This window comes from Spea bombifrons, chromosome 8 (genome assembly GCF_027358695.1).
Source record: "Spea bombifrons isolate aSpeBom1 chromosome 8, aSpeBom1.2.pri, whole genome shotgun sequence".
Lineage (NCBI taxonomy): Eukaryota > Metazoa > Chordata > Amphibia > Anura > Pelobatidae > Spea > Spea bombifrons.
In genome coordinates, this window is record NC_071094.1 from 18,914,073 (window position 1) to 18,928,625 (window position 14,553).

General features: G+C 41.2%; 1 protein-coding gene across 1 annotated transcript in view; it reads right to left on the reverse strand.

Annotated features, from left to right (window-relative positions):
* Positions 1-14,553, reverse strand: part of LOC128503631 (gamma-aminobutyric acid receptor subunit alpha-3-like) — a 210,714-nt gene that overhangs the window by 134,813 nt on the left and 61,348 nt on the right. Inside the window, exon 5 of the mRNA XM_053473782.1 lies at positions 6,899-7,119. Within this exon, the coding sequence (XP_053329757.1) occupies positions 6,899-7,119 (221 nt within the window). The remainder of the gene's footprint in view (positions 1-6,898; positions 7,120-14,553) is intronic.

The following is a 14,553-nucleotide window of genomic DNA, read 5'->3' on the forward strand; positions in this document are numbered from 1 at the left end:
CGGGGCCAGTTGTCACAGTGATTACAGGGAGGGGGAGTAAGTAGGAGCTGCTGCTGTGAGACGGTGAGTCAGACTAAACGGATTATATAATGAGGGAGATTTTTCAGAGCGTTTGCTCTGAAAAAACCCTCATTTTATAATCGATAATAATCGATTCAACTAATCGATAATGAAATTCGTTGCCAACGAATTTCATTATCGATTTTATCGATTAGTTGTTGCAGCCCTAAAAACATGCAATGTACAAAACAATAAGGTTATACAATACTAAGACTGAATACTCTATTTTGTAAACCCAAAGAACAAGTAAGACCCAGAAAGGCAAGTATACCAAATCCCTAAACTAACATATAAAAAGAAATTCAAGGCCTGGATGGTCGGTAAAATCTAGGCCCGAACTAGGATAATTCAAAAACAAAAATGGAGTCTGGTCTTTTCAAAATGGAGGCCTAGACTGGCACATTCAAACACAAAGGCAAGTAGCATAAAGGCCTAAACTGATATGTTTAAAAATGGAGGTCTGAACTAACACATTAAAACGCAAAATAACCTATATTGTTAGTCAACACAATCACCTCGTCACAATACAATGAATATATAAATACTTACTACTTAACTTAAAAATTGTTAAAACATGTAATGTACAAAACAATAAGGTCATACAATACTAAGACTGAATACTCTATTTTGTAAACTGGTCTTTTCAAAATGGAAGCCTGGACTGGCACATTCAAACACAAAATAACCTATATTGTTCCTCAAAACAATAACTTGCTACTTAACTTAAAATAGTTGATACATGTAATGTACAAAACAATAATGTTATACAATACTAAGAGTTAATACTCTATTTTGTAAACCCAAAGAACAAGTAAGACAATTGGCATGAAATTTTTTTTTTTTTACATATATATATATACCCCCAAAGGCTATATCTGGCTGCCTATTAATATGTTATTTCCTCATAAATATCCTTTGTAGAAGTCTAAAATTCGTGGTCGCCAAATGTGGTGTTTAAACCAAATATAAAAATATCTCACAAAGGTTTGTCTACATTAAAAGGTATTTATTATAAGGTAACAACACAGCAAACACATTTATCTCATATACACACGCATAGCCAAACCCCACAGGACAACAACCCTCTTTTATCTCTCTCTCTATACATATAACAATTCCCTTCAACACAATTTGATCTCACCCAATGTTAAGCCTCCAGATCCGATAATAGCTCACTTCTGGGAGCTGACTCTTACCACATCCACCATGGAGGAAAAGGAAAAAGAACAGAAGGAGTCCATGTGTGGTATTATATTATATACCCTTCATTTGACATCACATCCTGTTTCATCACTTCCTTTAGTGAACTGTGGGAGGGAAGGATTCTAAGAACGCCCACCTTAACCTATTCCCTTTGTTTATGGGGAGAAGACAAGTTACCACAGTGGGTGGAGAAGTAGAGGTAGAACCCAGTCTGGAAGGTGATGGCCTTTTGCTGTCTGTATTGCTTAATGGTATAGAGGTGTTCATTGCGGGATGGAGTTGTGAGGAGCCGGCAACTGTTAAAATGGATGGATGGCATATGAGCATATTACCGTATTTGCTCGATTATAAGACAAGGTTTTTTTCAGAGCAAATGCTCTGAAAAATACCCCTCGTCTTCTAATCGGGGTCGTCTTCTAATCAGACCTCAAATAGAGGTCTGATTATGAGACTAAGATCCAGATCCCCCGCACCGCTGCAGGGGACCTGGATCCTCCTGCCCCCCCCCCATTTAACACCCCCCCCACACACACTTACCGGTGCTTCCTGCTGTATTGCCGGGACAGCGGGTTGACGTCTACGTGATCCACGTAGACAACGTCCGCTGCAGCCGTAAGGAGGTGTGGCTAGCAGCGGGGGTTTGTCTGCGTCCGTCGCGCATACCTTCCCCGACTGTCAGAGATCAGAGTTCCCCGCACCGGTGCGGGGAACTCTGATCTCTGACAGCCGGGGAAGGTATGCGCGACGGACGCAGACAAACCCCCGCTGCCAACTCCACCTCCTTCCAGCTGCAGTGGAAGGAGACGTCAACCCGCTGCCCCGGCAATACAGCAGGAAATTGGAAGCACCGGTAAGTAAGTGTGTGTGTGTGTTAAATGGGGGCATAGGGCATTTCTGGAATGCCTTATACCCCTATTTGCCACTCAGGCACTTAGGGGGTTAAAAAGCATATTATGGGGCAGAGTGGCTTATAGGGAGGTATAAGGTATTTCAGAAGGCAGAGTGGCGTTAAGGGGGCATTTAATAGAGCACTCTGCCTCCTGAAATGCCTTATACCTCCCTATATGCCACTCTGCCCCATAATATGCCTTTTAACCCCCTAAATGCCAGAGTGGCATATAGGGGTATAAGGCATTTCTGGAGGCAGAGTGCTCTATACAATGCCTTTTAACTCCCTTAATGCCACTCTGCCTCCTGGAATGCCTTATACCTCCCTATATGCATTTCATGGGGCACAGTGGCATTTAGAGGGTTAAAAGGCACACAGTGCCATATTGGTGTGGCAAGCCTGGGGGCAGATGTGCGTAACTGGGGGACAGGTTGGAAAATACAAGGAAATAAAAACAAAAAAATATTTTTCTCAATCATAGCTTTTATAAAAAAAAATAGTTTACATGAATTAACATTTACTGGTAAAACTTTTTTCGTCTTATATTCAGGCTTTTTCTTTTTTTCCTAAGTTAATATTCAGATTTTGGGGGGTCGTCTTATAATCGAGCAAATACGGTAATATGCCAAGGTGAAAGTGTAGCAGCAGGGGTGGTTTTCAGGCAAGCCGAAGAAGGTAACCAGGCAGACATGCAAGCTAAGGACAAGGACTGGAAAAGTCAGACGACATGGCCTGGGTCGGCAACCAGGTAGGCAGGCCTAAGTATCTCTCAGTCAGGTACTTGCCAAGGTTAAGGACTGTGGATATGCAGGAGAGGTTGTGGATAAGCCAAGGGTCAAAACTGGAATAATAGATCAGTACGATATGGGAGCCACAATGCACAAGGCACTAAAACTGGCAATCACTGTGTTCTTAGGACTCAAATAGTCCTCCAATTCCAGCCCCCTCGCTTTGTAGTGGAAACGAGGCTTGGAGGGCAAATGCGATATATGTCCTTTTAAGAGGGGCTGTACAGAACCCAGAAGAGGCATGTTTTCATATGGCGGTGTACTAACTGGTGGAACCGTGCATGCGTGGTCCACAAATTAGATGCTTGACTGGTAACATAACTGTCTCAATCAACTCAGCTCAATTACAGAACCTACATTTGAAACAACTAAAACACAGTCAAACTGTCCGCAAGCGCAGTAAAATGCCTGATTTTGTCACCAATATTTATCAATGAATAAATATGAAGTGTTACGTATCTGCATGGCACTCCTCTTCTCTGCCCTCTGCTCAAAGAAGGGGGAGAACCCCTCCTCTTCACAGCTGCAACAACCGCCACAGAGAAGAGGGAGACCCCCTCCACTTACAGAAAGCTGGGGGCCCTGACAATCGGAAGTGATGTTTCAAACTGATTTTGGTGCCAAATTTGAATTCCGTGCCCCATCCTTTTGTTCCCTATTTAAACCTTTTAATTCCCAGTAATCCTTGCCCTCTGATGGCTGCCTATGCTCCATAGTGCTTGTCCTCAATGTGCGTTATCCTCTCTCAGTTCTTACATGTTTGACCTTGGCTTGTTTTACCTTGACGTTGATTCTCCAGTCTCCTGACCCTGGCTCCTTATCCGATGATCCTGATTCCTGGTATGCTGACCTCGGCTTATAGGACTATGGTATTGTTTACTCTTGAGGTTCAACCCAACTCTGGTGTCTCCAACTTGGCTGTGCGTGACATGAAGATAGTATTTTTTTGGTGTGTTGTCCACAAGATAGAGGTTTGGCTAGTAGCGTAAATAGGCAACTGTCCAAACTAAACGCTGCTCGAGAACAGTATACCGTTGTGTTAAAAAGAAAGTACACCCTCTTTGAATTCTATAGTTTTACATATGAGGACATAATAACAAACAATCATCTGTTCCTTAGCAGGTCTAAAAATGATGTAAATACATCCTCAGATGAACAACAGTTGACATATTGTACCGTGTGATGATTTATTCAACAAAATAAAGCCAAAGTGGGGAATTCATGTGTGAGGAATTAAGTAACCTTATGATTTAATTGCTTGTGGAACCGCCTTTAGCAGTAAAAACTTAAAGTAATCATTTTCTGTATGATTTTATCAGGCTCTCACAACATGGTGGAAGAACTTTGCCCCACTCTTCTTTACAATGTTACTTCAGTAGGTTGAGGTTTATCAGCACTTGTTTATGCACAGCTCTCTTAACATGCCATCATGGCATTTCCATCGAGTGAGGTCTGGACTTGCAGGACGTAGCCAGGACTGCCCGCTGATGTCAGTGGGCGGTCCCGCTGACATCGCGGGAAACACCCTCATTTAAAGGGGAAATGGACAGGGAGTGGGGAGTGTTAAGACCCTGCTCCCACAACCTGGAGTACTGTCATGAACTTTAACATTTAACATTCTGAGGCCCTGAAGAGTCTGAGATTCTTGGATTATTATTTTTTTTGCAATTTCACCAAGCACTGCAAGGTCTGACTTTTGGGTGAATTTGCTGGGACGTGAGTGAACATGAGGACTGCCTGGGGATGAACATGAGGACTGCCTGGTAAGTCGGGCAGGGCACCGGACTTCTGGCAGGCAGTCCTCATACAGGGTGCAGGGCATATGACTGGAAAGCCTTCGGGCAGGGCACACAGCTGGAAAGCCCTTGGGCAGGGCACACAGCTGGAAAGCCCTCGGGCAGGGCACACAGCTGGAAAGCCCTCATGCAAGGCACTGGACACATGCCAGGGAGTCCTCAGACAGGGCAGACATGGTCAGGCAAGCCGCATCAATACCAGGAGATCACGAATAACAGCAAAATCAGGAGCCAAGATCAAAATCAGGACAAGCCGGGTCAAAACAAGTAGAATCCAACAGAACTACTAGAGACAGAACAAGGCCAGGAAGCAGAGAAACAGCAGGGGCTGAATATACTGCAGTGCAAAGGCCTGGAATGATGGAATCAACAGGTATTTAAGAGGGAGGATTGCAACCAGGTAAGCAGATGCATCTGGTCAGGTTGTTAGCATACAAGTTACTGTGATCTGACAGGTGATCTCTAGAGGCTGCAACGGACATGACACCTAAATAGTCCACCTAAATAGTGACAGGGTGGAGTCCTGACAGGAACAGATTGTTATGTCCTGATCTGTAAAACCATAGAACTCAAAGAGGGTGTACTCTCTTTTCACATGACTGTTTTTAATAAGCAACTAGAACACACCATGTGCAGGCACAGTAAAATCCCTAATTTTGTCAAACATGTTTGTTTTGTGCTAATCAAAATGTAGAGGCATTTTTAAAGTAAACAAAAGCCCTAAAATGAGGAAAAATGTCTCCTGTATATCAGTTAATTAAATACATAGACTGCAGCATATTACAGCTTCTCCAATTCAACCGTACCAGTAAAGTTTCTGATACCCATCCACACACAGTATATTTCCACTTTACCTTAACCAAGAGTGCCAAAACAGTTTGTAATTGGGGGCTGTGACAAACCCTGTAGCATGAGGGCCATACATGTCACATTTAGGGGTTCTAAGCACAGTCCTCTAGGGTAATCAGAGTTGGGAACACCAGCTTGTTGCAAAACAGTGCTTTATTTTAACGCAAATCCCAAAACCAAATCGTAAAAATAAACAACTAGCTCACAATTGGAGCCCTCTCTAACTAAACTATGCTGGCCCAGACTGACCAGCCTAATCATCCACTAACTTGACCTCCCCGCCAGACCCAGCTAAGCCAGGCTCTAGAAAACCTCCCCCAGACAGCACACACAGGTCCAGGCAGGTATTGCCTCGCTTGGCTCAGGGATGGTCTTCTTCAGGGCCTCTCCTTGCCCATGGAGCTCAGGAAAACTTCCTCTTCCCCCAACAGTCTCTCTGAGTATCATGCTCCAGGGGTTTTTAATGCCCAGCACCTATGCCAGACGCCGGCCCCCATAGGAATCCCGGACCGGATCCTGCAGACTTCTAGCCTCCTGGAAAAGCCGGCATGGAATTTTCACAGAATGGGGGAACAGAGCATTGGCCCACCCTGCTCTCCAATTGCTCCACCCAAGGGACCCATATGTAAAATCTGCATACCAGCTGTACCCAGATGCCATGCCAATCAACTCCCTGGGGTTCACAGTCTCACAGTGAATAAATCTTTTGTCATTTTTTTTTTCAGTTGTTTCGTCAGGAACCCTTCATGTTATCGGAGTTTTGTACCAATGCACAAAGCAGGCATATTTCATTAAAAAGTTGTTTGTACCAGACAAACAAAGTTTGTACCAATCTGAATGCACAAGTCTAGTTTAAATGATACTTTTATATCACACCCCACTAGGAATGAGAGGGGTGAGGGGGCTATAACTGGGGACTATTCTCCCATAGTCATTTTGGGACTGTTAATGTAAGTTAGCCTTAGTAATTTGTTAGTTGGACTTTTGTTTCCTACTAGAAACATCCATTCTTCCAAGCAGTCGCAGTTTAGTGTATAGACCCTTTTGACATCTAAATTGAACTTTGGACAGGGCATAGTAAAATACCATACCTAGACTGTAAGTTCCTGCAGGAACAGGGCCCTTCATTACTCTTGTATCTGTATGTCAATTGCTGTATTGTTCTTGTCATTAGCTGTAACATTTTCATCTTTGTACAGCGCTGCGGAATCTGTCGGCGCTTTATGAATAAAGCATAATAATAATACCATCAAGGTGTATAACTGTAAAAATGTGTCCCCTGCGTGACCTATAGTGTTATCCTTGCCCCTTACCTCATTGTGTAGAGAAGGGTTCCATTGTCAATGAGCCTCAAAAGCTTGTTTGGCGTTGTCATATTGTGGGCTACTGATTTTTTTCCATTGTGAAAGAAGGTATCTGGGGTCCAGATCTTGCTGGCAAGTAGGTTATTGAGGGGCAGTGTCTTCATGGGTCCATTAAATTTTAACCTTTCATCCAGCCAGCTTTGCCTGAAGAAAACATCTACAGTGTACTCCTAATGGGATAAAGGAACAACATGGTACATGTAAAAGAATAACCATTTTTATAGATATTTATTGTAGCATCTATGAAAGTTCAGCATATAATAAATGCTTGTCCTCAATCAAGAATTAGTAAAACATAAAGACATTAAACACAAACAATTATCTATTCTTCTTGTTGAAATAAAAATAAAAGGTGATGCCCAAGTACTAAAAAGATGGCACCTCTATTCACTAAGGTTTGAGCGCTCACGAGTTGGCAAAAAATACCAACGTCCAACTTGCAAATTCACCAGCACCCATTATATGACAGTGCCATCAGGGAAGATTTTCTATTTTTCATTTTTTTTTTAATTCTTTTTTGGGTTAAGATATATAAACCTTTTTTCTCATTTTACCAGAGGAACTTAGGAGTAGTGGAGTAGGTAGGTTCTAAGTAACCCGACCCTTCGCATCCTATAAGTCAGGGATTGAGGGAGGGGGGTTCTAGGTGGATGGCAAAGACACCATATACATTAACCCCTCATCTCATTGGATGTATTTTCATCATTCAATCCCTTATCCCACAAAGCAAGTGGTAAGGGAAAGGGGGACATAAATGAACATACTCCTCACAGAATATTTATTTAGCCCACACACCTCCTTGCAGGGCAAGAGAATTGTCAACCTACTGTTGGGACCTCCATTTTTTTTTCATTTAAAATATGTTATAGTGGGCCAATGTTAATTTTGCAAATCATAGGTGAGGTCACACAAGTTCACATACTCCCAATTGTAAAATATAAAGCCATGGATACTTGCATGCATCTAACTCGCAGATTAATGAACAGTGGAGTAGAGTCTGGTCAGCCAAATTAACCCATAAGTTAACTGACCACTTAACACCTTAATTAATATACACAAAAAAAGTTAATATGCATGTTAATAAACAGCTTTTAAAACATGTAGACCATTTAACCTTTGCGAAGGACATGAAATACTCCAGCCTTATATTGGAAAAGCTCAATGAGTACCATACAGAGTTTGGGGTTTATTGACTAAACGGAGAATGTAAGTAGCGTTTGCAGCAGAGTTATGATTTCAGCTCCCTGAATTTACATTGCATTATAAAGTGTTCTCCCTGAAGTGATTTACAAGAACTCCTGCATATGTTATGTGCTTTTTTTTAGAGCAAGAGCCCGCTGAGGTCGGAGCTACTTAATGCACAGAAAAGTTAAATGGAACTACATCTCTCCAGCAATATCTTCCCATTGCATCACATTTTTAAAATGTAATTTTTTTCAAATTTGGCATGAGGCTAATAACTGCAATTGTTGTCACAGATACTGATTATCCCCCAAAATTATATGTTTATGAACAGTAGATAAGTCAAGGTGTACAACTAGGGTAATTTTGACACTTTTCAAACAGGGATTTTATCACCAATTGCTGCCAAATTTTGAGGTATTTTTATATTTTTGTGGGGGGTTTTGCATATATTGCAATGTTGCTTTAGATTTCATATTATATTTTGTATAGAGTATGTGGAACTGCAGAAAAAAACCACCAAATTGTGTTCACCAACATCCCCCAACAAGGTCTCACATGCATGGTTCATGCATTTTTTGAGGAAGCTATGAGGGCAAAACTGGAACATGTGCATTTTAGTTTTCAAATTTGGAATTTTCAGAAATTGGTTTACTGGGGACCCCCACTTTAAATTACCCCATAAAAGTATATGTTTATGAACACTAGACAAGTCAAGGGGCTCAACTAGGGTAATTGTGAAAGTTTTCAGGCTTGTTAGTGACAAGTTTAGGCCACGGACATTGATGAGGGAGACCGATCAATAATCAGTGACTTAAAATGTCACCGACAAGTGATCAGGGGCTGCCATAATGATCAGAAGGTGAGAAGTTCCTCTTTGCTGGCGGTCCAGATGATTAGAATATCATCTATATAGCGAAGGTACACCAGGGGTTTTGTTTGGCAGGTGGATATGAAATCTTCTAATTTTGCCATAAAGAGGTTAGCGTATTGTGGCGCCATTCGAGTACCCATCACAGTCCCAGTTTTCTGGATGTAGAGGTCCTGTCCAAACCTGAAATAGTTGTGGTTAAGTATAAATTGAATGAGCTGCGAAACTGATTCAATGTCCATGTTGTGTCGGTTCAGGTATTCCTGGCATGCTGCTATGCCATCTCTGTGTGGGATGTTAGTATATAGGGATTCAACGTCCATGGCGGTCAGGAGAGTGTCCTGTGGGAGGTCAGCCAGTTTGTTTAAGAGGTCTGTGGTGTCCTGAAGGAAGCTGGGTGTTTGTTGTACTAGTGGTTACAGGGTGTTTTCTATCCAGCCAGATCTATTCTCTGTCAGTGTACCAATTCCTGAGATGATGGGTCTCCCTGGGTTCCCTTCTTTGTGTATTTTGTGTAGCATGTAGAAGGAGCCCAATTTTGGATCTTCATGTATTAGTGGTTTTAGCTGGTCTTTAATGGTGTATGGCAGTTTTTTTATTATCTTATTGAGTTGTTTAGTAAATTTCTTGGTGGGATCATCCTGTAGCTTCACATAGTGTCTTTTAGGGCTGAAACAACTAATCGATAAAATCGATAATAATCGATAATGAAAATCGTTGTCAACGATTTTTATTATCGATTAATCGAATAGATTTTTATCGATTATAAAAAGAGGTTTTTTTCAGAGGAAATGCTCTGAAAAACTCCTCTCCTTATATAATCCGACCTCAAACAGAGATCGGATTATAACACTAGAATCCAGATCCCCCGCAACGCTGCAGGGGACCTGGATTCCCCTCACTGTCGGCCGGTCTCTCACTTCCGTCTCTCTCCCGCCTCCCATCTGCCTCCTCCCCCCTCCCATACACTGCTCTGCCTCTCTACTCGGCTCCAATTCTGACAGGCACTTTCCCTGCAGCTTCATAGAAGCCTCAGTGTAAGTGAAGGTGAGTAACGGAGTCTGTCTGTGCGATGCAGACCCCCACCGGCTGACAGAGAATCATCCTCTCTGTCATCCGGTGAGGGTCTGCATCGCACAGACAGACTCCGTTACGGCCCTTCACTTACACTGAGGCTTCTATGAAGCTGCAGTGAAAGTGCCTGTCAGTAACGGAGCCGGGTAGAGAGGCAGAGTGATGTATGGGAAGGGGGAGGAGTCAGAGGGGTGTATGGGAGCCACCCTCCCATACACCACTCTGGCTCCTCCCCCTCCCATACGCCACTCTGCCTCTCTACCCGGCTCCCTGGTGTCTTGTCAGCAACAGAGGTTCACAGGAGGCAGAGTAGAGTATGGGAGGGGGGAGGAGCCAGAGTGGTGTATGGGAGGGGGAGGAGCCAGAGTGGTGTATGGGAGGGGGAGGAGCCAAAGTGATGTATGAGAGGGGAGGAGGCAGAGTGGAGTATGGGAGGGGGAGGAGGCAGAGTGGTATATGGGAGGGGGGAGAAGGCAAAGTGATGTATGGGAGGGGAGGAGCCAAAGTGATGTATGGGAAGGGAGGAGTCAAAGTGATGTATAGGAGGGGGAGGAGGCAGAGTGGTGTATGGGAGGGGGGAGGAGGCAGAGTGGAGTATGAGAGGTGGAGGAGCCAGAGTGGTGTATGGGAGGGGGAGGAGCCAGAGTGGTGTATGGGAGGGGGAGGAGTCAGAGTGATGTATGGGAGGGGGAGGAGCCAGAGTGGTGTATGGGTGAGTTATAGTGGTGTATGGGGGGTATTATGAATTTCAGGGCATATAGGGGGTATAAGGCATATCGATATTAGGCATATCAGGGGGTAAAAGGTATATCAGGGGGCTCAGTTGCATATCACTGGCATATAAGGAGTATAAGGCATATCAAGGGCACAGTGGCATATCGGGGGCACAGTGGACTCTGGCATATAAGAGGTATAAGGCATTTATGGGGGCAGAGTGGCAAGCTGGGGTCAGATGTGCATAACTGGGGCAGTTTGGTAAATAAAAGAAAATATAAACAAGGCTTTTTTCTCAGTTTTTATTAAATATGAAAAATAGTTAACATATTAATTAATATTTACTAATAACTTTGTATTAAAACCTAGTTTGAGAAACACTGTGTTTGGGTTCTTGTAGCTTTTATTATTATGTCAGTAAAATAAGAAGGTGAATAGAGAGGCCATTGCAATAAAGAGATGAAAGTGTAAATTGTACGTTTTTTATTGCAATTTTTCTTCAATTTAAAATAATGTATTTTTTTATCCGATTAATCGAAAAAATAATCGGCCAACTAATCGATTATTAAAATAATCGTTAGTTGCAGCCCTAGTGTCTTTCATGTGCAGGTTGACGTGCAAATAGCGCAGTTGTCTAAGAGAACTACCCTTTCTATAGGACAAGTGGCTGGTCTCAAGGACGCCATGGACAAAAGAGCTGAAACTGCTGGTAGAAGAATTTTTCAGGCATCCGGGTTTCAGTGCAAAAGAGCATTTATTAGAAGATGCAGATAAAGACATTACACACCTTTTAAAGAAATTTCCTAATTGATACGGTAGAGGAAGTTGTGAAGCTTTCTGCACGGAATATGGGTCTTTCAGAAGAGCAGTATGGCTTAGGTCAAGGAATGCAGATACGGCATCTCAATTGGCGCTGTGCGATCTCCCCCTTAAAAAGGTAAAGTTATTTGGATCTCATCAATAGAGGATCTCATCAAACAAATGTCTGATACTAAGAGAGCTCTTCCACAAGACCTGAGACCAAGATGGATTTGGAGATATCCAAACTAAGATATTCCAGAGCATCTATTTTTGGAGGCAAAACTGAGAAGGAAGATTTCAAGCAAAACCCACTAGACAAGAAAAGCCAAGAAAATTCTGAGTGGGAGGTCACCTTCAGGTATTCCAGAACACGTGGTTCCAGACTACAAACAACTCATGGATCCGACAAACAATATCAGAAGGCTAAAAGATCCACGCAATCACTTCCTTGTTTCTTCCTACCCACCCATAAGCAGGAACATGGCAGCAGCATCCAAACTCTTCCTCTATTTATTTCCATTAAGCTATTTACCCATTGTTTTTGATCAATTTGAATGCAGAGATCTTGTTGCCGAGAAGTCAAGGAGTTAATACGTAGTGGGGTTCGATATCCTCTAATATAGAGTAACATCTTTTCAGACATTTAGTAACTATCTCTCGTGAAAATACTTCACTAATCTGTACGCATACATCCTCTACATATAGATTCTTATTTAGGTAATGCTTAATTCTTAAAAGAGTAAAAGACAATCAATATGTCTTTAACTCTTTTATTTTTTAACTTACACCATTTCCTAAGATTCAGATTAGAAATATTATTATGTAGTATTTCAAGCGGAGCTGATAACATAATTTTATTTCTCAATCCTATACGATGTTTAAAAGAATACCAGAATTCCATTGTATATATTTTTTTTATTATATTTTTTGATATTATATGGAACCTATCGTGATGCAACCATAACAGGCATTCCAGATTAGATATTCCTGTCAATTCTTGTTCTATATGAAACAAAAGTTCATTGATGCTATGCTTATATTGAATCTTTAGAGTGTGTAAGAGGAGGCTAGCCTGCCCGTATCTCACCAAGCAGGGCACATTTAGACCATTTTGTTTGCATAAATAATTTTTCTGGAAACTCTGGGTTTTTTATCCGCCCATATGAATTTTTTTTATATTTTTTTGGAATATTTGAATCCAATAATTTGGAAGACTGATAGGTATCATTCTTAAAATATATAGCCATTTGGGAATTATATAGAATCTTATAATATTTATTCTACCTAGCCAAAACACAAATAATCCCTTCCAGGCTGAAATTTGTTTTAACAGTTCAACTCGTAGCTTATTATAATTAATTTCAATGATGTTGGATATCTTAAGTGGAATAATAATACCTAGATAATCGATCTTATTCATTTCCCATGTTCCATCATATTCTTTTTCCAGTTTCATTCTTATCAAATCTGGAATGCCTGCCATTGCCGCTTGTGTCTTTTTAATGTTTAACTTGTAATTTGAAAATTGACTAGAGTATAATAGTTCGCCCATTAGTACTTTTAGGGATGACATTGGGTCATATAAAGAAATCAAAACGTCATCCGCGTATAGACTAATTTTGTTTTCGGTATCCCCGATCTTAATCCCCTTGATATCCACATTGTTCCTGATCCTGGACGCCAAAGGTTCTATGGTAAGAACATATAAGAGGGGTGCTAAAGGGCATCCCTGCCTAGTGCCATTATAGATATTAAACCAATCTGATTTAAACCCTTGACCTATTACTCTAGCAGTCGGGCTTGTATATAATGACATTAACGAATCAATGAATCCTTCCCGTAACAGCGTAGTGACTCCTCAAGGAAGGTCCAGTTGACTCTGTCAAAAGCCTTTTCAGCATCCAGGGCCAAGAACACAGTAGGAATCTTATATGTGGATACATATTCCACAAGGTCAATTATTTTACGTGTATTGTCGTTAGATTGTCTTCCCTTAATAAAGCCTGTTTGGTCCTTATGGATTAACTGGGGGCTAATTGCCTTTAAACGATCAGCAAGGATGGCAGAATATATCTTTGTATCAACGTTATTTTATAGAATAATGCTGTAAAACCATGAGGTCCAGAGGTCTTGTTCAGTTTCATTGATTTTATTGCTTTCCAAACTTCATCATCTGTAAGAGGTGTATCTAATTGTTCAGCTAGTTCCTTTGATATTTTTTGGCAATTTAGATTCTAGTAAGTATTTCCTAATGTGTTCCCTGTCCTGATTTTGATCAGAGGTGTTATACAGGGTTGAATAGAATTCACCAAAAGCATTCCCTATCTTTTCCGGGCTATACAGATGGTTATTCCCATCTTTTAGGTTTCGTTTTTTTTTAATTGATGGGAAAGTAATTTATCCACTCTGTTACCAACATAATAATATTTTTGTTTCATTTTAATTAGGTTATAATTTGCTTTAGAAATAAGGATCTCTTGAATTTCTTTTTTAACTTGTATCATATTTGTGATATGTAAATCACTAGGATGCACCGCACACTTTCTTCTTAAATTATATATATAATATATAATTCTGACAAATGTTTTTTACCCTTAGTTCTAAAGTAGGCAGATTTTTTAATTAAAAGTCCTCTCATTACACATTTATACCCTGCCCATACGTTTCCTAAGCTAATATCCTCTGTCAAATTTTCTTGAAAATATTGTTCAGTTTTCAGAGAGAGGTATTCATAGGTGTCTTTTCCTGTCAGTAAATAGTCTTGGAGTCTCCAGGGTCGAAACCCATAGTTATATTTCCTTAGCATTTCAAGAGTTACTGAATCGGGGTCTGACCACGCTACATTGTTAATTGTGATTTTTTTACAATCTTTAACTCAATCGGCTTTAGTCAGTATTAGGTCAATTCTTGAAAAGGATTTATGTTGATGAGAAAAGAAAGTATAATCTCAATCGGCCGATCT